The 23,939-nt window shown below is 47.5% G+C and overlaps 1 protein-coding gene across 1 annotated transcript in view; it reads left to right on the top strand.

Annotated features, from left to right (window-relative positions):
• Positions 1–22,678, top strand: part of tnrc18 (trinucleotide repeat containing 18) — a 47,620-nt gene extending 24,942 nt beyond the window's left edge. The window contains exons 13-32 of the mRNA XM_071547264.1: positions 524–1,540; positions 2,231–2,376; positions 2,578–2,711; positions 2,872–2,988; positions 3,110–3,290; positions 3,379–3,697; positions 4,432–4,641; positions 7,659–7,835; positions 8,589–9,052; positions 9,521–9,655; positions 10,564–10,705; positions 10,857–10,974; positions 12,042–12,117; positions 12,551–12,659; positions 13,097–13,213; positions 14,106–14,258; positions 15,701–17,517; positions 17,835–18,071; positions 18,428–18,502; positions 18,596–22,678. Coding sequence (XP_071403365.1) covers positions 524–1,540; positions 2,231–2,376; positions 2,578–2,711; positions 2,872–2,988; positions 3,110–3,290; positions 3,379–3,697; positions 4,432–4,641; positions 7,659–7,835; positions 8,589–9,052; positions 9,521–9,655; positions 10,564–10,705; positions 10,857–10,974; positions 12,042–12,117; positions 12,551–12,659; positions 13,097–13,213; positions 14,106–14,258; positions 15,701–17,517; positions 17,835–18,071; positions 18,428–18,502; positions 18,596–18,802 — 5,951 coding nt within the window. The 3' untranslated portion in view covers positions 18,803–22,678. The remainder of the gene's footprint in view (positions 1–523; positions 1,541–2,230; positions 2,377–2,577; positions 2,712–2,871; positions 2,989–3,109; positions 3,291–3,378; positions 3,698–4,431; positions 4,642–7,658; positions 7,836–8,588; positions 9,053–9,520; positions 9,656–10,563; positions 10,706–10,856; positions 10,975–12,041; positions 12,118–12,550; positions 12,660–13,096; positions 13,214–14,105; positions 14,259–15,700; positions 17,518–17,834; positions 18,072–18,427; positions 18,503–18,595) is intronic.
• The last annotated feature ends 1,261 nt before the right edge of the window (positions 22,679–23,939 follow it).

Below are 23,939 nucleotides of genomic sequence, written 5' to 3'. Positions count from 1 at the left end.
GAACTAAGTTAACAGGGCCATTTTTTTTACAGCTCCAAAAAGCATAAAAGATCCTTCAAATTTCTCCAAACAGCTCGTGCAGCATAATTCCAGGACTTTGTAGGTAAACGATTGCACCGTGGGTCCACAAGTCCAGCATTTACTTCATTATCTCATTTGTCAACAAAACACTTGGATTATGCTTCACGAGCTGTTTGGAGAAATTTAATAGACGTTTTGTGCTTTTGGGAGCTGTAAAGAAAATGGCCCCATTACCTTCAGCACTTAGGGAGAAGGCTGAGATGGATCTACAAGGGCTAACTTTTTCTGTTTGGTTTTCGTACGAACTTCAATGAACTGACATCAGAGTGATTAATTCATGACTGAATTTTCATTTTGGGACAAACTATTCAACATTATTTATGCTCTCAAGTATAACGCTACATAGATGGATTTGTGAACGATGGATAGATCAGACCGGTGCATCATTGTGTATTAATCAGTGACTCTAACCTTGTATATTTTTGCTTTGCTGCTTTTACAGACCTCCCCCCAGGTTACCCATACCAGTCCATCACTGCCCCGTTCGGCTCTCCGTTCCCCCCCTACCACCACCCACCTCCCACGGGGGCAAACACAGAAACTGTCCCGCCCCGCCGCTCCCGCTCTCCAGCCCCGGGTGCCCACCTCCATCCCAGGCTGCTGGACGCCGACGTCAAGCCGCAGAGCCTGGAGCCGCCGGAGACGGGCCCCGCTCTCAAACAGGAACCCAACCTGGAGCAGCCGCAGCTGGGCCTGACTCCGGCAGCCGTGGGGCCTCTTCGCCGGAGCTGCAGCCCCGTCTTAATCAGCCAGGAGAGAGAGAGAGACCGGGACACCCCCAAGCCCCAGCCCCAGCCCCAGCCCCAGCCCCAGCCCCAGCCTCAGCCTCAGCCTCTACCTCTACCTCTACCACTGCACATCCCGAGTCCCCCGCCCCAGCATGGGGAGAGATTGGAAGAAGCCAGGGAGGAAGAGAAGGAAGGAGGGCAAATCAAAATGGAAGTGTCATCTTACCCCTGTCAGGCAGCGTATCCGATCCCCGCTCCTCTCCCGGAAGCGGAGCCCAAACCGGAGGTCGTCGACGAATCGGAACGACCGCGCTATCCATCACGCATCGCCGCAGGTTCAGACGGACAGGAGGCGACAGCGGCACAGATGTGCGGGTCATCGGAGCAAACCGCAAGCGCTGTGTGCGAGCCGGAACAGCCTGACGCTCACATCAGCTCGCACGCTCTCCATCCGAAAGAAAGTGCCCCCGAAGCCCCCCTTTACCCTCTTCCCCCCATCGCCTCTCCTCTCCCGCTGACCATCGTTCCCGAGGATCCCATGGCAGGGATGCTCGCCCTGCTGACGGCCACTGAGATGCCCCAGGCCAGCCCCAGCGTCCCCCCCGCCCCGCTACTCTTACCCCCGATGGAAGGCAGCGGCGCCGGGCCTCTGGAGGTCCTGGCTCTGGAGGGGATGGCCCTGCTCAGCCACATGGCCCAGCTGGAGATGGAGCGCATCAGCCAGGAGCAAGGTGAGAGAGGAGTAGATCTGAGAGACCGGGGGATCGGAGGGGTGAAGCGGTGGAGAATGAGAAAGGGGAGAGTGAGGGATAGAGGAATGAAGGGAAGAAAGAAGAAGATAAGGTGGAATTCTAGAGGAAAGAAAGATTAATGGAGAAAGGATAAAGAGAGGAGAGATGACTAAAGCAGAATGAGAGAGGGAAAGCAGAGAAGGGAAGGCTGTTGAAATTCTCAAAGCGGCAAATCCAAGTGACGGGCAGCTACTGTATAATTTCAGTCTGATTATTTTCACATTCCTCTTTGGCTGTGTGACAATGTCACTGATTGCCTCCAGTCTTGGTTCATAGATTCAGTGTAGACCTGGAGCCACAGGAATTGCATTATTGATGTATTTGAATTTTTCAGAGGGGTGGTTTTCTTTTTCCCAAGTTCGACATATGATTCAAATCTTTAATGATGATTTTCAAGGTGTTTCTGCTTTTTTGATGGTAGACAGTGGAGAGAGACAGAAAAGATGCAACATGCAACAGCATGATATGCAAAGTACATGGTCTGCACCTGAGTTTACAGTCCGCACCTCCAATATTGCCTGCTATTTTTTTGCGTTGCTCTGATCCCATCCCTGATTAAGAGTTCATATTGCCCCTTAATGTCTTTATATTCCTCTTAATATCTTAATATTCTCTCTGCATCCTGTCCAGACGTAGCACTGGGGGGTCTGGACTGTCTTCTGGAGGCGAGCAGACAGGTTCTGTTGGAGGCCATTGAGAAACAGTCCCACATCGACCTGCCCAGACAACTGGACCCCAACAAGAAGTACAGCTGGAGGCAGAGGAAGGAGGAGCCGGTAAGATGACTCTCTAGACTTGGAAAAAGTTGTTGGGGGTGGGGGTAAAAGTCTCCCAAATCATCCAGATGTCTTTGTCTAGCCTGGATGAATTGAAGATGCTACAGTTGCGGCATTTCCACTTTTCCATCTCTTTCTCAGTTCTCGGACTTCTCTCGTTGTCTCTTTTTCTCTCCTCACCATGCATCCCTCTCTCCGCAGTTGTTCAGTAAAGTGTCTATGGACGTGTTGGACGCAGTGGAAGTAGACTATCGTGTTCGCCTGGCCGAGCTGCAGAAGACCTACAAGGACAAGCAGAGAGAGCTGAGCAAGCTGCAGAGACGCAGAGACAGGCAGTGAGTATTGCTTCACAAAACACACACACACACACACACACGCTTAGAGTCTCATACTCACTTTATCACACTACTACTATTGCACACTGATGTGCGGCCAAAATGCTCAAGTGTCCCCACCCCAGACACACACACCTGTAACACCTGTATGTTGTGTCAGTGAGCGGCAGCAGCAGCAGGAGGATGAGAGGCGGAGCCTGACCAGACGGGGAAGGGGAAGACCCAGGAAGAGGAAACACCTGGTCACGCCTACCAAACTGGACAGCAGGCCTGGAAAGTGAGTGCACCCCTGAGCTTGACCTATAGTCCAATGTTGAGTCGCTGTATGTTGTGTGCAAGATACATTTTTGGCTTTGTGGGCATGCACTACATACCATGCTAACACTCCCGTGTCTCAGGCTGGGTAGGGCAGTGCAGTACTCGGAGGACTCGGAGGCCGGGGAGGGGCAGAGGAAGAGGTTTCGGCTATCCAGAGAAGAGGAGGATACAGAGGGAGGGAGTGGAGTGAAGATGAAAAAGAAGAAAAAGAAGAAGAAGAACTGGAATGACCAGGAGCCATCCACCAGTCACGCTCTAGAGGTAAGCCACTCGGAAGTGTGTGTGTTTTACTCTTCGCCCCGATGTAAGGCTGTGCTCATTACTTGAACGTTGTTTGCGGTGTTCTCAGGTCTTAAAGGCGAAGCGCGGCCACGTGTGTGAGCAGGAGCAGCTGGCGTCGGACCTCGACCGAGCCCTTTCGCTCTCGCAACTGGGCTCGCTCGGCGCGTCCCGTAAACTCTCCTCCGACCCTAAAGTAGACAGGTCAAAGGGCAAGTCTGCGGACGGTCGGGGGAAGGAGCGAGGCCTCCATTCGCCGGACAAAAGAGGGAAACACAAGATGGCCTCGGCCAAGGCTTCAGCCTCGGAGAGCAGCCGGAAGGTGAAAGGTCAGAAGAAGACTTCTTTGTTCTCTCCCTTGAGATCAGAGCTCAGCAGCTGCTCCAACAGTGAGTACCTGGTGACAAACAGTCTGAACTAACCGGTTTATATTCTGATGAAGAACCATTATAGTCCAAGTGATGTTTTCACATCTCATCATCTGAACAGACAGTTTGGGGGTTTGGGTTTCATGTGCATCCATGGTTAATGACAGTCGAGTTTGTGTGCTTTTCAGGTGATATATAACATTTACATTCAAAATGATTTGGCTTATCTATACTGGTGCAAGTACTTTCGCTGTTTAAACTAACTAAACGCCAAACCCAAATCTGTGTAAAGCTGATCTTTGGTGGCAGGTGATGTCACCTTCTATAGAGTACAACAGGTGGTGACATCACCCGGCACCAAATATCAGCCAATAGCAGATGGCAATTTAAGTAGTGTGCTTTTTACCATTAGATATGAGGCTTTACACAGATTTGGGTTTGGGGTTTAGTTAGTTTAAACAGCGAAAATACTTGTATAATCCTGAGATAGATAATCCTGAGAAAATTTGCAAATGCACCCTAACTGACTTGTATGGTTCTTCCTCTCAAAGCCTCACATGTGACCCGTCGTCTGCATTACTGCATGCATCCTGCAAACCCAGCAGGTCATTTCATCATGTAGTCTGTTTAGCCTTATGTTGAGCTTAGCTGAGTCAGTGTTGTTGAAGCAGGAATCTCCTCGGTGTCTGAGTGTCTGTGTTTGCTGTCACCCTTGTTGACCGCGCGAGTCTCTAACCGTACTCTCTCTGCACTAGACTCAGATTCGGAGGAGGACAGTTCGGCGCGAGGGGGCTGGCCCCCTCTCTCAGGGACGCGTTCCCATGGCAACCTGCCCAGGAAGAGGTCCGCGTCGTCGCCGACGACCCTGCTGTCCAGTCAGAAGTCTCAGAAGAAGAAACACAAGCACTTATCCCTGCTGCTGGAGGAGGCGGGCCTTAGCTCCTCTGACGACTCCTTTGACCAAGGTTACTGACCAAACCCCCTGCTTACAGCTCCTCGCCCCTAGCCGGTTGAGTCAGACAATAAGGTGTCTTTGAGCATCGTCACAGGTCGTGTCTTTGCTTGCTTTTTTTGCTAAGGCGGCCATCTTCAGAATGTGCTTTAGCTTGACCATCCCTACCTCTCTTGCTGCTGGCTTCTCTGCAAAAGTTGCCTTTGTTTTTTTTAAAAAAGAGTTTACCTTTTTCTATGGTGTTTTTTTTGTTTTGTTTTTTGCCTGGATTGCAAAGAGTTTTTGTAGCATTTGTACATTAAAAATTGTGTGAATGTTGTGAGTTTTTTCATATAAAGTTGTATTGCAGTTTGGTGCCTATAAGCTTTATTAAAGGTATTGATTTGATTGGTACAGAAAGCAAAGCGCTGTGGTCCTTGTGTCTGCTTCATCTGTCTGTCCGTCTCTGTCAGTCTGTCCAGCTGCCACTGCACCTCACACATCCTTAGAGCGCTCTGTTCGTCAAATATCCCTCTTTGTCTCTTGACCAAGGTTGCAAAACACTGTTCAGCTTTAAGTCTACATTTGGAAACACGTAAGTCATATATTAAGAAGCTTAGTTCAGAACACACAGAAATGTGAACAGAAATTTGATTGGACAGAAATAACAGGGAGGTTTTTTCCTGGTCAATTTCAGTGGTCACATGGAATGGAGAATTGTCATGAATTTGGTTCCTGTTTTAATGTGTTGGATTTGGTTTGTTATATCTGGATCGGACTAAATATTTAGTGATGTTGAGGTCTGGTTTTTGATGTTTTGGGGGAAACTCATTACTAATCATTACAAAATTCTTGATGGAACCAAAGCTGTTCCAGTGATCTTACTAGCTGGTTGGGATATTTGGACAATAGGGCTCCTTCTCCCTGTCTACTAAACCTTCAATAACCCTTTTCCCTTTACGTTGCTCTCTCAGACACCTCGCTCTGTCACCTCTCACCTTTCACCCCTCACCTCTGACCCCTGTCCTCCCCATGATGCTTTGAGTGTCTCTCAGCCTGTTCCATGTGCTTGTGCTGCTGCCGCCGCGACATTACAGAAGCTTGGCAAGGACTAGCGCAGCCTCGAGCCTATGCGACCTCGCTACGGCTAGTCTACGCTGTGGCTAAAGCTTTGCTTAAGCTAGACTGTGCTGAGGCCAGGCTACGCTACGGCTAGGCTGCGCTCTCAGCGCTGCCCCGCCCCGCCCTGCCCCGCCCCGCCTCGCCCTGCCTGAGGCCACACCCCTGTCACCTGCTCTGTAAGTAGGAAGTGCCCCTCCCTCTATTCTTTATTGACCCATAACATGGAATCATTTGCTGAAATTGAACTACAATATGAATCTGGTGTTTCTTGCTGAAAACATTAACTTTTGCCTTAATTTTTTGTTTATATTTTTTCTTTTTTTCTTTTTTTTGGTTCTCACAAATTGAAGCTCTTTAAACTGAAGAGTCATGGTTACACCCCCTACCCAAGGCCCGCTTCATGTCCCCTGGCTTGTTAAAGTTATGGGGAGACTTACTCAGCTTGGACAGAGGATGTAACCATGGTTACTCAAACCTCATATGGGCATTACCATGGGGCCTCACAGGGCTGTCCTCTCAGAGCCTGCCTGTTGTATTGTCTGTCTGCTACTGTTAACGCATTGTGGATACACAGCACAAGATCTGGACCAGATTTGGCCCCAATAATAATTGGTCCAACTATGTATATAAGAATCATTTACAGAGCACCCTAAACAATTTGAAATGAGATTTGGAGGATAGCTACTCTTGTCTGGAAAAAGGAAATAAGTTATTAATATGTGCATTGTATTACATTACATTACGTTATTAAAACAAGAAGTCAGAGAATCATTTGATTCTCTTTGCACTTCTGCTATTGATTGATTTAATTCAAATTATGCCACAAATTTCAGTGACGTTAACCTCCATAAGTGTTTTTTTATTTGGTGATTTGATTGTTAAATATGACATTTGGTGAACGTCCATTGTAACAAAATAGCTGACTGCCTTTGTAATTGGCACGTTTGTTATGCTGTAATTCCAGTCTGACTTTAAAAGGAGGCTGTTATGGCAGCTGTGGTGCTTGGTGTTTGAAGAAACCTTGTACTGTGCATCCACCCTTACTGTTAACACTCTAACCCCGAGGAGACGCACTCCTCCTGTTCATCTGTTGCCATGGACCTAACTGCTAACTACCAACAACACACAGCTAACCAACAATATGCTACTGTGTGTGTGTGTGTGTGTGTGTGTGCGTGTGCCTCTGCTTACTTATGTGCTGTGCTGGTCTGTCAGGCTCACTGCAGAGCCAAAGGATGAAGTGGGAGTGCAGTTTTCACTTCTTGGTTTCTTATTCTCATTTCTCTTCTCTTTCCCCTCTCTCATTTCCACTCTGTCCATCTCTCGCTCTCTTTTTCTCTCCCTCTCTCTCCTTGCCTCTCTCTCTCTGTCACATTCTGTGAAGGGCTTTTAATAATAAATGATATCTGAGTCAGTGTTTCGGCTCTGATGGCCTCAGCAGCAGAGAGTGTGTGTGTGTGTGTGTGTCAGTGTAGTTCACATGCATGTGTTAAAGCCCAATTTTTCCTGCTGTATTTTGCTTACACAGCATTACAGTATGAAGGCAGGCTGCAGTGGTTTGGACAATCTATCTCTCTCTCTCTCCCTCTTCTCTCTCTCTCTCTCTTCCTCTCCTACTGTTTCCAGCATCTTGATAAAAAAAAAAATGCTTAGATGTGTGATAGCATGTATGCAAGTGTGCTTTGTGTATTTGTATAGACAAAAAGGTATTTCCAACCTTTCTATTTAGCCCCTTGCTTTCAGACCGGCCACTTACCCTCACCCGCTTTGTTTCCTTTGTAAAAATCACCCAGTATGCTTCACTCTTTGTGTCCAGAGTCAATGGAGACAATAGGAAGTCAATTGACCCTTGGCCCAGTGTTTACCAATGGTGCAGTCACCTTTTGTCTCCGGGCCGAGGTAACAAGATCTTTTCTCTGTGCAACCCAGAATCCTCTGAGGAAGACGAGGACGATAATGAGGACGAGTCGGAGACGGAGGACAGCGGCTGTGAGGAGAGCGGGCTGGGTCTGCTGGCGAGGTTCGCAGCGAGCGCGCTCCCCGTCAACTCCGCCCCCCTGACCCTGCTCCACGACAACAAACACCGCAGCAGGCAAAGCACTCTGGGTAAACACCAGAAAACAATACACAAACATGACAGCGCGCGAAATGATTATAGGTTAGATGGAGTTTTGTGTGAGTCACCGTCAAGTGAGCACAATGAAACGCTAAGCTGAAGGAAGGTTTTCTTTTGTATGGACTAGCTGGGCAAGTGGAAGGAGCGCATGAAAGAAAAACAGCACACAATAAAGGAACAAATCTTTTATTATGTCGCTCCGAATCAAACAAAATGCATATGAGCCTGTTCCCGACACAAGCTTTCCTACTTTTACACATTCTTCTTGTTTCCTTAACCAGATTGCTGACCGTAATTATAAGGTTTCGCGCTTGAGCGGGTTCTCTGCTTGAGCATTTGTTCAGGATTATGTTATTGATTCACGGTTAAATATTCATTCATTTCTAATTGTCACGTCAAGGTGCGCGTAATGATTCAGTCTTGAATTATTTATTAGTTTCAGATGGATCAATAGTCTTATTCACGGGGGTTATTGATTTCACGCAAGAATCTACCACCTTACTTTGTTATTTGCTTGGTGTTTGTGGGAGCAGCCTTCTATTTTTCTCCATGGGATCAGTGTGTGTATGCAAGATGTGGGTCTGTGTGTATTCATGTGTGTGTGTGTTTAACTCTTTAACTCACCCTCTTGTCTCTTTTCAGGCAAAGTGTGTTCTTTGTTGTATGAAGTTGTGTGTGTGTGTGTGTGTGTGTGTGTGTGTGTGTGACCTAACATCATGTAACCCTCTCCTCTCCTCCATCAGGTTCGTCAGAGTGTGAGTGGTCAGATTCGGGTTCTGACTTGCGACTGAGGAAGTTCCCCTCTCTGCTGCACGGCAAACGCTCCGCCCCCGAACTCCCCCTGTTGCCCCCGGCGACGCGCCGCGTCGACCAGAGCAGCCCCACCAAGCGGGACGAAGCCCTGCCAATCAAACGCAAGCCCCTGCCCAAGCCGCGCCCCTCGCCCCGGTCGCCGCGGCGATTCAGCTTCGACCTCGGCTCCGGTTCCGGGTTCGGAGGGTTCAGCGAGGACGAGGGGTGGAATCGCCGACGCAGCGAGAGGATATTCCTCCACGACGCCACCACCTCGGCCAATCAGATCTCCCCGTCGACCTCTGTCTCCACCAGTCAGAGCTCTCCCACCGGTTCGGCTCCGCCCCTCACCCCTAAGCCCGCCTCCAGACCCAAAGCCGCTCCGCCCAGCAGGGAGGGGAAAGACCTGGTGAAAGTACGTCAATAATTTATTGGCTTATTATTCACCAACTGGGCCAAGCCAAAGAGAAACAAAGAGTTGTGTTTTTTTTCTCCTCCTCTCTTTGCTCATCCTCCCTTCCTCATCTGTTACTGTTTCACCCTTCAGACTCTGGCTCCCTCTGATCTTTCTGTCTCCCTTGACACCTGTGTGTGTGTGTGTGTGTGTGTGTGTGTGTGTGTGTGTGTGTGTGTGCGCGTACGTGTCTGTCAGAGTGCCAGCAGGGTTTCCTAGTACTTCAGTCACTGCGGCAGTCCCCTGCTGTCTGTGTCGTGTTGTTGACAAGAAAGGACAACTGCAGGCCGCCTGACAGCATCCCACCCTCAGTGTGTGTGTGTGTGTGTGTGTGTCTGCGCTTGTGCAAGTATGCACGAATATGTAAATCTGCCCAATAGAGCAGCATTCATAGGCGTGTTTTAACTGTGTGTGTGTGTCCCCTGACAGAAAAAGAAGCTGAAAGACTCGCCTCTGCCCATGAGCCCGCCCCCTCTGTCTAGTCCAATCACAGACGGCCCTGTGGCTCTAAGCCTCAGCCCGGCTCGCAAGAACCAACCAAAAGCCAAGCCCAAGCCCAGAGAGGTCAGTGGCATGATGGATCCATTGCAAAGTCATTATCGAAGTAAACCCAATTATCCTGGCAGGGATAAAACCCAGAATGCGTCAGTAATGAAGATAAAAATGTACACACACACACACACACACACCTACGCACACTAGCTGTGCTTTTGACACATGCAAACACACACAAAAGCATACACAGAAACACTCAAGATGTCTCAAGAAAGACTTTCATGGCTCGGGGCTGGGTGTTGTAATTAACACTTTCTGTTCTGTTAGAGCGATATTGGCAGACATTAACTCACAAATTTCCAATTGTTGATTGGCCTAGCTGTGAACCGCCTGACCCGACGCCATTCTGTGGAGCAGAAAACACAAAACTCTTAATCAAACTTCTGCATCGCGTGGTTTTACACCAGCGTGTTCCTTTGCGATCCATCTGCCGCCAGCGAAAACCCGGAGTCTGTTTTGGAAACACTGAAGCGCGCGCGGGGCTATTTGCGGCGGCGGTGGCAGGCTGGGGTGGGTAGGATTGTGTATTCAACACCATAAGTGCTGTTAATATGTTATTGTTTCACTTTGGAAAGTTTATTGGTGGCGTGCCTGTCTGGTCGCTCGGTGGGCCGCCGCCGATAAATCTTGTGCGGCGGGAAGAAGGCATCAGGTGCAGGAGCTTCATTCCAAAATGAGATTGCACCATTTGGATAAAAAAAATGACACCTCGTCTTGCAGAACAATCGCTGAAATGAAAGTCACACATTTCTGCTTACTGCTGAAGTTCTTACTCACCTTGAGACCTTTTTTTATACAATAGTTCTGTTCATGAGGGCAGAATAATGAGTGTTTTTGAAATATTGGCTGATACAGATGAGCTGAATTTATTTCCTAAACGAAAGCCTTCATGTGTGTGTGTTTGTGTGTGTGTGTAGCCGTCGAGGGGGGCGGTGAGCCGGCTGATGGAGAGCATGGCGGCGGACGAAGACTTCGAGCCCAACCAGGACAGCAGCTTCAGCGAAGACGAGCTCCTCCCACCGCGCAGCAACAGCCTATCAGAGCGCTCCTCCACACCCGGTCAGTACACACACTACCCAGTACAGGCAGCTTGATGTACATCTGAATTACTTTGGTTTAAAGAATTAGTCTACAATATTGATTCATATGTCTGACTGATAAGGATATATATTCTGTATTTATCGATGTACTGCCTGTGTTGATTTTTCAGCTCCAGTGCAGTGTGTGTTGGATAAAGATTCTTTGGTGGACGGACTCAGAGTTTTGATCCCCATGGACGACCAGCTACTGTACGCTGGACACGTGAACACTGTACACTCCCCTGACATGTGAGTATACACACACACACACACACACACACACACACACACACACACACACACACACACACTACTCACTTCCTCAAGCCCTAAGAGGAAGTGTTATTATGCAATATCTTCTCTTCTGCTTGTAATCCAGGTACAAACCACACTGACCTTTTACTAAGCCCTCAGTTGCAGACTGAGTTGCTAGACTTTTCATGTGCACAGTACAAAAATGGAAAAAAATGGTTTCGAAAGACTGGTTATACCAGGCCTCATACATGCAGGCACGCCGCCTATACAGTTAAACATGCCCACACACACACAACCACATGCATGAATACACACATGGAAAGTACAGAGACACAACTGCAGCTGAAAGTCCCGATTTTTCCAAAACAAAGCGATATATTCAGATTTAATTTCAGCCATCTAGTTTACACTCATATCCAAGGTGACTTAAATAAGTGCAAACAGTGTAATAAGTCAGTATAAACGTCATTGATCATATTCCCATTTTTAACTTGCGTGAATGTGCGGGCGGGAATGTCTACCTGGAAGATTGGCATAGCGCATGAAGAGACAAACCGGATAGAACAAGAAAATAGATTAAAAAAGTTAGTTAGCTTACTAGCTAAGTCGCTACCAGCTAGCTATCTAGCCTAGATTCTGGTAGCTAGTTATAACGTTAGTGGGCCAAATATATTACCTTAAAATGTGAACCTACATCACTCTGGATTCTTAAGATACATTAGTTTCTAAAACCTTTTCCAGTGGGGAATCTGTGAAATGATACATTTTGGTAGACAACAGCAGGACAGAGCTGGACTGTACTTGCATAGCAATATTTCAAGAATTAAGATTCAATTAAAAAATAAGATTTCATGTTGTTTCTTGCAAGGAACCAATTACAATGCTGAGAATTAGAGAAGTATAGATGTGTTTTCACTGGTTATTTTGACGTCACGCGACACTGGAATCGTGTGCCAATCTTAGGAATGACCTGTCTGACAGCAGGTTTAAAACAGCTGACCTTTGCCCTCTGACCCCACAACCACTGACCCCTGCCCTCTTACCATGTGTGCACCCTGCAGATACAGCGTGGTGGTGGAGGGGGAGAGAGGCAACCGGCCACACATCTACTGCTTGGAACAACTGCTGCAGGAGGCTGTGAGTCAACTGCTTCTTCTTCTTCTAATAATTGTGTGTGTGTGTGTGTGTGTGTGTGTGTGTGTGTGTGTGTGTGTGTGTGTGTGTGTGTGTGTGTGTGTGTGTGTGTGTGTGTGTGTGTGTGTGTGTGTGTGTGTGTGTGTGTGTGTGTGTGTGTGTGTGTGTGTGTGCTTGCGCTCACGTACCGACACTCCACATTCATGGAAAATGAAATGCTCCACATTTCCCTCTCTCTCTCTCTCTGTCTTTGGTGGTAGATGAGGTGTGAACCATTTCGAGCAACTAGAAAAGTGAAATTGTTTGTGTGTGGGTGTGTTTGTCAGTCAATCCTATCTCTGTAATAATAATAACATAACGGTGTGTGTGTGTGTGTTTGTGTGTGAAGGTGCTTTATCATGTTGACATTTGAGAACTACTTATTCCGTGTGTGTAGATCATCGATGTGAAGCCTCCGTCGGTGCGCTATCTCCCCGAGGGCAGCCGCATCGCCGCCTACTGGAGCCAACAGTACCGCTGCCTCTACCCCGGCACTGTTGTTAACGGTACAACAACACACACACACACACACACACACTTACATACAAGCAAACACACACCACCCATATTAATGTTATGATTTATTATCCACGTACATGGAGAATCTTATTGTGGCTGGTAGCACAAACAAACATAATTGATCTTAGCAGACACGCTCTTCTGATATATAGTGAAGCATAGTTTATTATTGAGAAGAGTTTGATGGTTATGGGAATCTGATCTGATAGTGTTATGCATTGAGGAAGTGCTATTGCAATTTTATTATTTATGTATTGTTATTTTCATAGGATTTGTTGACGGTAAGCAATGCATTAAAAAACACCGGCCTTATCCTTTAAAAATCTCAAAGGGGGGGGGGGGATTTACTTCTACTGTCTTCCTTACATTCACATACATAAAAACAAACTATTCTATTTGGATTTTGTCTGTTTGTGTCCTACAGGGAGTTCAGATGTCGACGAGAACGACGACCTCATCACAGTGGAGTTTGACGACGGAGACACAGGACGCATCCCGCTGTCCCACATCAGACTGCTGCCGCCAGACTACAAGATCCACTGTGAGCACACACACACGCACACACACACACACACACACACACACACACATATGGTCGGTGGACGGCGCTGTAAAAGCAACACTTCAATCAATCATACGCCTTCTCATCGGCTTTCTCTTGTTGCCTTAGTTCCATTTCAGCAGGTCTTACCTCTGTTCTGCTGAAAGAGGGAAGGAGACGGAGGCCCACACACACACACAAACACACTCTCTGTCTTTCATCGCAACTTTCACACGCCCTCATGGATTTCAATTTAAATACACACACTCACACCATATACAGTACATTAAGTCAAATAAACACCAAACACTCACTTTCCTTCTCTCTCCCCATCTCTCTTACCCGCTCTGCTTGGTTTGGACCATGGTATATTTACCTAATGTGTGTGTGTGTGTGTGTGAGTGTGTGTGTTCATGCCTGTGTGCATTTGCGTGCATGCTATGCGTGTGTGTTGATGGTTTTAGCATAGGTGTTTTCCCAGTTGAGTGCTGCAAACTTACAGCTATTACGGTACATTGCTGCTCATTACACTGCTGTATATACAGTATATGTGTGTTATGTGTGTTCCTATGTGGATGTGTTCCTCTGGCCTAAAGCCTGGTTCACGCCTCATGAGGAAAGGCGTACTTGCGGCCAAAACGTTGGCTGCATTTGAGAGGTTGTGCTCAAGGTTGTCCAGGATTATCTCAACAAAGAGGAAACTGAACCGCTGGGCAATTTTGGTGTTTTTTCCCTCTTGTTGGGGAAGTCGGATAGCAAAATTTTTCTACAGCACAAAAAAAGTACAGGGGTTTTCAGGTTTCAGTCATCATAAAAGCATAAGAAGCATTGTAGCTGGCATGCTTGAAGCCACACAGAAAGTATGAACCGTAACCCGGCCCTCTGTCTCCAGGTGCGGAGCCTTCCCCTGCGCTGCTAGTGGCCAGCTGCTCCAGGAGGCGGGTCCGGAAATGCAGCAAAGAGGGCAAAGAGGCGGGGCCAAAGCCGGAGGAGGCCGTTCCTAAAATTAAAGGAAAACCTGGTCGCAAGCCCAAACCCAAACCTGGTGAGCTAATCAAATCTTTCCCCATGGATTGATTGACTGTTTGACTGATGGACTGATAGACTGATGGATGGATGGACTGATGGATAGACGGATGGATGGATGGATGGATGATTGGATTGATTGATTGATTGATTGATTGATTGACTGACTGATCAAAGTCTCCCTTTTGTCATTATATAGATGTAGTTTGCTCGAGTGCATTGGTGCTTCATTGGTTCTTTGACCAATTGCTTTTTAAACAAAGATGTAACCTCACTTACTATGAGTATTAAGCTTAATATTATCATTACTACTCTATTTTACTACTACTCTACTACTACTCTATTTATCATTACTAATGTTACTAATCTTACTAATTCTTCCTAACTATTCATTGCCCATGAAGTCTAATTCTTCTTGTGTCAAATGTATCAGTAAAGTGCACAGGGAGAAAGAGTGAGGTCCCCAAATGTCATAAGCCAAAAGTGTCAAATGTATTAGAATTATTAAAGAAAAGAAAGGTAATGCTTCCCACAGGAGGTAAAGATAATGGAGGGGGTGCTTGAAATAAAACTAAGTGCAATGTGCATTAAGTACCCCCATCATTTTTGCTTTTTATTTGAGATATTCTACCTTCTTTTCTCTTTGAGTAATTCCTTGGGACCAGTAAAGGACGTTTCCTCACACACTGGAGCCAAATGTGTCTGCATAACATCATAAAAAAAGAGATGGATTTGACATTTTTGGCTTAGTGCTCCTCATGGAAGTGCACTGTGTTTCTCCTGTACCTTGCTGATCCATTTAAGACAATTGATATCAGACTTGATGTGTAATGGATATTAGAAATGAGAATAGCAATGAGTTGCATACAAAAAGACAAAACGTATTGAGGCAGTACCGTGAAGTTGTTGAAGTTTATCATAGAGAAGCCATAATCAAAAATTGGTAGCCTGTTCTTTTGCCTCATCTTCATCTTTTGATGAGAAAGTAATATTACAATGTAGATAAATCATCATCTTTTCTGTCTTTGTAAAACAACAGAACTACAAAAATAGCTCCAGACTTAGAAACGTCTTTCATCAGGAACAGCGCATATTTGACTACCTCTGTTGTCTTTGATATCAGTTTGATGTATTTGCCCTAACAGCTCCATTGTTGTCTCCAGTGCTCAGGGAGTCTGTTATTTTAGCTGTAATATATGGCATGTTGCATGTCTGATTTGCTGACGCTGGCCTTGTTTCTACTGGGTAAGCAATTCTTAAATGCAAGGTTTTTATTTCAGAGTTGTTTCCTTGCTGATTTGTCTACCACTCACAGTGTGTGAGGCTGTAGACCACAGAAATCCTGAAGCCACACAATGAAAACTTCAGCATATCCAGCGTAAACCCTGTTATAGTGTGTTTTGGCTAAAACATAAAGCAGTTAGTTATTAAACTTTTGACTTTTTCTCCCGCTCTTTCCAGAGACCTCAATGAACCCAGATGGCCGGGAGAAAGCCGACCCTCCATCTTCCTCCACCCAGCCCTCGGAGAGACCCCAGCCTCCAGCCAAGCCTGCCCAGGATAGGGCCTCCTCTGTCCAGAAAGCAGCTCAGGAAAGGCCCCTGCCCGCCTCCAGGCCGACACCGGGAACCCAGACCAAACCGGGTCGAAAGAGCTCCACCAGCAGCAGCAACAGCAGCAGCCCTACTCTTCCACCCAGCCAGGTGCCCAGGAAGACCAGCTCGGCCCAGCCTCCTCCTCCTAAACCGGCCCGCGCTCTCCCTCCATCCCTCTATCCCTCCACCTATGGGAAGGTGCTGACTGTGGATCTGTACAGCGAGCCCAACCTCAGCTCTTACAACAGCCAGCGCAGAGACAGGGAGAACAGCAGCAACGTGAGTCTCAACAGTACCGTCAGTCCCACCAGCAACAGACCGATGTCCAGACCCAATATGGCGGCGTCATCTACCGCACCGAAACCCAGTGCTACCTCCACACCCAGACCCACTTCCACTTCCACCCCGAAGACCAAACCCTCTTCGGACCATCACAGCGGGTCCAGATCCAGCCTCAGCTCTATCCCCAGCCCGATATCCAGGCTATCCACAGGCAAATCCAGCACCTCACTGACTCCAAGACCTTCGTCTTCTTCACTATCGTCATCATCATCATCTACCCCTAGACCCAAACTCAAGATGCCGTCCGACCAGCTGTCCTCCAGCTCCAGGCCCAGACCCAGCCCAGGACCCAGCCCTATCTCCAGACCCAAGCCCAGGCCGGGGCAGGGTGACGTGGTCTCGGGCGTGAGGCGGAAACCCCTGTCTGCGGAGCCCCTGGTGAAACTGGACCACGAAGGTGTGACCTCCCCCAAGACCAAGAAGACCAAGGCTCTGATGTTGCTGGAGGGGCGGGGCATCCGGCGAGACCACACCCCCATCGCCACGACTACAGCCAGTCAAAAGCCGCTGAAGGCCAAGGTGAGAGCTCCTGAGAGAGAGGCTGGCCCACCGGAGAAAGACCCCACCTACAAGGCGCCGATGCTGGGTAAGGAGAAGGCGGACAGCCGCGGACCCGGTGGTAGAGGACAGGAGAGGGACAAGAGAGAGGAGAAAGGGAAAAAAGAGGAAAGAAAGGAGGTCGAGAAGAGAGAGGAGAGGAAGGTGAAGGAGGAGTCTCAGAGTAGCAGCAGCTCAGAGTCCGAGGAAGAAGGGGACAAAGGGAAGATGAAGAAAAAGAAGAAATGCACCTCTAGCTGCTCTTCCTCTTCATCGTCCTCCTCCGGTTCCTCGTCGTCTTCCTCGTCGTCATCCTCCTCCTCCTCCTCTTCGTCGACTGACGACTCCTCCTGCAGCTCGGACGAGGAGAGGACCCCCACGCCCCCCCCAGCCCCCGTCTCCCCGCCTCCAGCGCAGGACAAACAGAAAGAGCAGAAGAAAGAAGAAGAGGAGGAGGTGAAGAAGGAGGCAGAGGTAAAGGTGGAGGAGGAAGAAGAAGAACCACCTCCTCCCTCTCCGTCCCCATCCCCTCCAACCTCCCCCAGCCCTACTCCTCCTGCTCCCACTAAACCTGCAAAACCAGCCACTGGAAAGGGCTCCGGGCAGAGGGGCCGCCCTCCTAAGCCGAAGCCCAACGGAGGTGAGGGGAAGGTGGGGAGACCTAAGCGGAGAGAGGGGGTTCACCTCCCCACCACCAAGGAGCTGGCCAAGCGCCAGAGGCTTCCCAGTGTGGAGAACAGGCCCAAAATTTCAGCCTTCCTCCCAGCCAGACAGCTCTGGAAGTGGTTTGGGAAACCCACACAGGTGAAACAAACACAGTTCATATTTTTACACACACACATTGTTGCAGTTTCATTATGTGTAGCATTTTAACATCAATAAACCGGCAAATACACACAAACATAACAATCTAATATAGATCACAAATCGCTACACAATGTTAAATACACTGAATAGTATCAACTGTTCAGTCATATTTTCAATTTCGGCCCCACTCCACATATACATTATGTATTTGTACATATAAATAATAAAACACAGAGAGAAGAGAGGCAAAAGCACTGTAGTGTCTTGCTCCTCCCCTTCACTCTGTGACCAGCCTGTCCTCTGCAAACCCCCAGAGACGCGGCATGAAGGGCAAGGCCAAGAAGCTCTTCTACAAGGCCATCGTGCGCGGCCGCGAGATGATCCGCATCGGTGACTGTGCCGTGTTCCTGTCCGCGGGACGGCCCAACTTGCCCTTCATCGGCCGCATCCAGAGCATGTGGGAGTCCTGGGGCAGCAACATGGTGGTTCGGGTCAACTGGTTCTATCACCCGGAGGAGACGAACCCCGGCAAGAAACTCACCGACAAGAAGGTAGGGATGCTGTAGTGTTACTATTGGTTAAATAAAGGTCAAACTGTAGATTAAAATTAAGGCAAAGGCAAGCAAATTTAGAAAAAAAATTACTATAAAGTGACGAACTGGAAATTTTTCATTTTTTGTTCTTTCTCCTTTGTGGGGGAGAAAAGGGATTTAATCTTAAAACCTAGAACAAAGTTTTTCATTGAATGCAACTTGTTACATTTGTATGGTTTGCCTGATTGAATCATCACGGTTAAGTAATAATTTATGAAATGAACACATATCAGATACAGTGATCAGAGTTAGTGGTTTGAAAGGCCAATATGTAAAAGATATTTTTCTAAACGCAAGACTTCTGTCCTCCCTAGAACTGGGATCAGATGTGCGGTCAGTCCTTACCTGCCGCTCTGCACTCCTCTATCCAGAGAAAAGACTTCATGGAGGTGAGGAAAGAGCAAATATTATTATTATTACCAGTGTTTCATCCGACACAGACGGATCTGAAATAAAAACCCCTTGTGTCTTCTGGTTGGCAGCGGGCCCTGTACCAGTCGTCCCACAGCGACGAGAACGACGTGCAGACGGTCAGCCACAAGTGCCTGGTGGTGAGCGTGGAGGAGTACGAGCAGATGACCCACACGCGCCGCTACGCCGACAGCGAGGACCTCTACTACCTGGCCGGCACCTACGAACCCACCACCGGCATGATCTTCAACACCGACGGAGTCCCCGTCATCTGCTGAACAACGCCACACACACACACACATGCGCGCGCGTTAGAGACACGGAAACGCGCTACGAGCCGGTGACACACCAACCAGCCGACTTGGACCTCACTACGAGTTGACAAACGACGAGTCGAATCACTGATCTTCATCCAGGATGGATCTTTCACAGCCCGGACTCAATGAACTCACTCCTCTGATACCGTGATACACTTATTACTTATGACTGTTGTGAACAATTACTACTACAGAGACGGGAGACACTACAGACAGTATTACAAGGAACAAGTCTCCTGAAACACACACACCCAAACTCCATTCACACCTACAGTTTTGCTTACAGTGTTCATGGGAAAGGGAGATTCTCATCAGAGCGGAACACTTCTGAGCACTTCAGTCTCCTTTTAATGTGTAAATACCATACACACACACACACACACACACACAGATGCCTGTAAATACTCACTCCCGTATAATACACACACACAGATATATAGAGGAAAATACGAGTGTTTTATTTTCATGTAATAGATTTATGTGAGAGTACTTTTTTCTAAAGAGGTAAAACAGACAAGAAGCTTTAATGAACTGTGAATGATCCTACAGGAGAGAGGGAGTGTCTGTCCGTCCGTCTGCCGCCCCCCCCCCGCCACCCCCCCCTCCTCCGCCCTCCCCGGGCCGGGACAAGACAGACACACTGCGGTGGTGTGACGTTGTGATTATGATGTTGCCGTGGTGATGTTACAGTCATGTTACAGTCATATAAATGTATCTACAGAACAGCAGGAGCGACAGACGCAAAGAGAAAGAGAGAGAGAGAGAGAGAGAGAGAGACGCACAGATGGAGAGAGAGAATTAAACACTTAGACTCGATCCTCCCTTAATTTAACCCCCCATGCAAATTCCCCCTTGACAATCCTACCGCAGGCGGACAAACCTGTCTGTGCGCTACGAAAAGCTCCTGACTCCCTCCAAGACTCAGGCTAAAGAGAGAGGAAGGAATCTTGTACTACTCAAATAGCACTTCCTTGTTTTCATCTTTGAGTTCCAAGGAAAAATCCACCCTAAAACCACTTTTAACGCTGTAAAAACAGCTATTGGTGAATGCATTGAACATCACAGATCGATGATATAAGAGTATCCAAGGGTGGATTTTTCCATTTTAAAGGTGTATTCAATGTTGCAAACATTGCAGTAATCTCGAGATGCATCAAGGCCACATTGACCATGATTAGATTAACTGTAATGATCGTCTTACAGGGTTTGGTTGTGTGTTCAGCACCTTCCTCATTCATTCTTCTGGCTGCAATAACTGCAATGTAGGCAACCTGGAACGCGTCTGTGTCCTGTGTTGTTGTTATTATTATTATTATTATTATTATTTCTTTTCTGCTGTTTTATGGGTGTCCATCTTACCCCCTTTCGACCGCACCTCGCCCTCCAAGCAGTCGGTTGTATCTTTGACATGAGTGCACTTTTGAATGAGCCGCTCACTGAGCTGCACTGCAGGGGAGAGGAGGGGGGGGATTGTGTCGGGAGGCTTGTATGTCTTCCTAGAGTACTTACTAACCCCTCCCACCCGTCTCGCCGCCTCTCCTCTGCACCCCGCACCCCCCACAAATGCCAGTGACACCCTTCGCCCTTCCACACAGACACACCAACACACACACACACGATAAGTATGTACCGCGTCCCTTTTTTACACGTTCGTACGTCTTCATTTGACTCTCTTAGCTGCTTGTTTGATTTATTTTTTTCTACGTGCCTAATTTGACCGTTTTTAGGGGGAGACCGTTGAATGTCGTGCTCAGGGTTGTGAGCGTTCGGAGCGGCCTTACTCTCCCAGGCCTTACCGTGAGGATTCGCCAAATCTGTCTTAGGTCCCGCCCCTCGCTGTCCTCGCCTCTGATAGGCGCAGAGAGGTAATCTGATTGGTATTTTGCCCTGTCTGCTGACGTCGGGATACGCCTTTCTCCTTCCTGATTTGTGCTTTACTCAACTCTCCATTCCTGAGCTCTTTAACCCACTTAGATTTACACTATTGTGTATAGAGTGTCTATCAGATATATCAGTATCTATATATATATCTATATATATAGATATATATATGTATCTGTGATTATCATGTTGATTTTCTCGTATGTCTCTTACCACATTGCCCTGTCTCTGCTCGCCACAGAGACTGAAGATTGTCTTGTTGATATTCAATAGGTTTAATATTTTCTACTCTCTTGAGATCGTTTGGTCTTGTCTGGATGTGTCCGATTATATTAGGTTGTGTTGTATTTTCTGTTCACTCTGAGATTGCTGCGTGACGTCCGGAGGAGAATCCGAGATATTAACAGTTTCCCGATAGATGACAGGAGATTTGTCATGTGTCAGCCGTTGTAGTAGCATGTACTATGAATGCAGACATGATGAGCACGCAGTAAAGGAACGTTTGATCATGTGCTGCTAGTCTGAGTATTGAGAGCCCATATAAAGTGCTCTAACCAGGTACCGTGTGACTATATGTTCTGTTTTCCGAGATGACGGTGTAGATATCAACCTGAATGATTAAGCGATGCCAGAAAATCTGATCTGCTAAAGCCCCCCCCCCCCCCCGCCCCCCCATCCCTCCTTATAAGCTGCTGCTCTTATGTTGGCTCCCTGGGGCCTCGAGTCCTGACCGGAGATCCCTGCCTGAGACTCATCGCGTCTCTGCAGTCCGCCTCGCATCGGCAATCGATGCGCGATTGGCCGAAGCGTTTGAGTGACAGGCGGAGCCGAAATGCATCTCGGGGCGGGATCTCGGGTCTCGGAGCGTAACGGATATACAGGTCGTATTCGGTGTTTGCAGAGTGAACAAGTTAAAGTGCCCGTTATGAATGTTTGTTTACCCCTGGAGCTGCTCAAGCACTTTCTTCTCTGTGTGTGTGTGTGAGAGACGGATAAGACATCACACACTTATCCCCTGGTATTACCACATGCACGCACACACACGCGCACACACTCACACACCTTTTCTAGCCCCTAAAGGGGTGTGTTATTGCCTTCCAATCTCTATTTGCCCCCCTTTTCTCCGTCCAAAGCCCAGCCTTAGGCCTTCGTACAGGGTCCAACACACACACACACACACACACACACACACACAAGCACATAGACTTATTCCCAACTTCCCCTTCACTTTCATTTGGTGTCATATATTTTGAGAGCGTCCGTTCTGTTTGTCGGCGTTTCTACGTTTTACTTTTGCTTGTAAACGTCTCTGGACGTTTTTTTTGTTTTGTTTTTGCTACGAATTTCTGCTCTTTTTATTTGCATGTCTCTGTCGTCGTTTTTTGTTTTGTATTTTTGAAAAAAAAAAATTCATTTCATTTCCTTGCTTCCCCTCTCTGAACAATCGTCCACGCCTCTCGAGCAATACCGCCGACAGGCACTGGGAGCTAGCTGCTAGAGAGAGAGAGGAATGGGAGAGAGAGCAAAAGAGAGAATGGGAGAGAGAGAGAGAGAGAGAGGTGGACTGGAGGCTGGTTCTTCGTCTGCTGTTCCTTCAGTATCGTTATCGTCCTGTTACAGAAACAAACGGAAAAAAAAGATTATTTTGAAAATAAATAGAAAAAATCATCTAAGTTTTGTAAATGATCCTTCACCGTCGAGGGGGAGAAGAAGCTATCAGAATATACTTTGTACACACGTCTAATCTTGTAAAAATGCAAAAAGAATACATTTTAGAGATGAAATCTGAAACCGGATATATTCTGTCTGTATACTCTGTATACTGTATGTGTAAGGAACTGTTTTTTTTTCTTTTTTTTTCTTTTTTTTTTTACAGACAGCAACCAAGTTTATCAGTGTTTCTTTTCAATCGTTTTAGTAACTCAATATTTTATAGTTAATCAATAAACAGATGGAACTGTATTTTCTGCCGTTGTGTGAGTCTCTGCTTATGAAACCCGAACCCCTTTAAGCTTCCCTCTCCTCTGATATCAGCGCTTTGTTGATTCCCTTTGTGTGTGTGTTTTTTTTTAATATATTTACTCTTCCTCATCCCTCTCCTGATGCGTCATGTTCACTTCAGTCATGAATATTACACCAGGAGGATATGAGCAGGATTACCCAACGCAATTTTTCAATTTGTTTTCAATTTTATCTCACTCTTGACATAATCTGTATTGATTATCTTTCCCTCCTATGCAACCTGAGCGATGCTTTAACATTGATTGCTCGTGGTAAAAAAAAAAAAATTTTGCTAATTTCAGTTTCGTTCCAATCTTTCCACTGACTCAGCTCCTCTCGCGTCACCTCTGTGAATCGAGTCGAGGGGTTTTATCGCTGCAGCTGTGGCCCTTTTTTTTTTTTTAAAGAGGCGGCTCACCTGCCACACCGAGCTGCTCTCTCAGGTCTGTCTTTCTGTTTGTGCCTCCTTTCAGTCGGGTGGGTGAACTGCCCCTTTAATCAACAGTGGACTCCATCAGGCCTCCATTTTGGCAGCCCGGTAATGAAGCTGCTGGTCGGGGGATAAAATGGAGGAAAGTTCAGCTTCCTCCGCTGAGCTGCAGAGCTGACCGCAGGAGACACATTTTCCACCGCTGACCGTTCATGACTCTGCCCTCCAAAGAGCTGGCGAGCGTGTGTGTGTGTGTGTGTGTGTGTGTGTGTGTGTGTGTGTGTGTGCGTGGGGTGTCTTCTGAATTCCTGTGTGTCCACGTGTAATTAAATCTTTGCTGACGTGAACTAAGTGTGTGTTCCTGTTTCACGGTGAGAGCAGCAGTCAAGGGTTAGGCCGCCTGTCTCACTTTCCCCCAGAGGACCAACATCAGCATAACATCAGAACCCTGCCACACACACACACACACACACACACACACACACACATGCACGCAAATACACACTGGTCACACATATGTGCGCACATACAGTACACCTACACACCTAAAGGTATCCACACACACACACATCCATAGACACACACACACATTCACTCCCCCCTACCTCAGCAGCGCCACACACACCCTCCTGTGGGTGTGTCGGCATAAGTGCTTCTGATTGGCTGGCATCAGAGGAACGGAGGCATCCCATTGGCCGAGGCCTCATCACAGCTTAAACACAGGGAGCAGAGGGAGCCGAGAAGGGAGTGTGTGTGTGTGTGTGTGTGTGATGGAGGGGGGAAAGT

The sequence above is a fragment of the Centroberyx affinis genome, unplaced genomic scaffold (assembly GCF_046629955.1).
Source record: "Centroberyx affinis isolate AG114_WGS23_722 - 3 ecotype Tasmania unplaced genomic scaffold, CSIRO-AGI_Caff_v1 ptg005756l_1, whole genome shotgun sequence".
In the NCBI taxonomy this organism is placed as follows: domain Eukaryota; kingdom Metazoa; phylum Chordata; class Actinopteri; order Beryciformes; family Berycidae; genus Centroberyx; species Centroberyx affinis.
The sequence above is the reverse complement of the archived record's forward strand: the minus strand, read 5'-3'. Positions and strand labels throughout refer to the sequence as shown.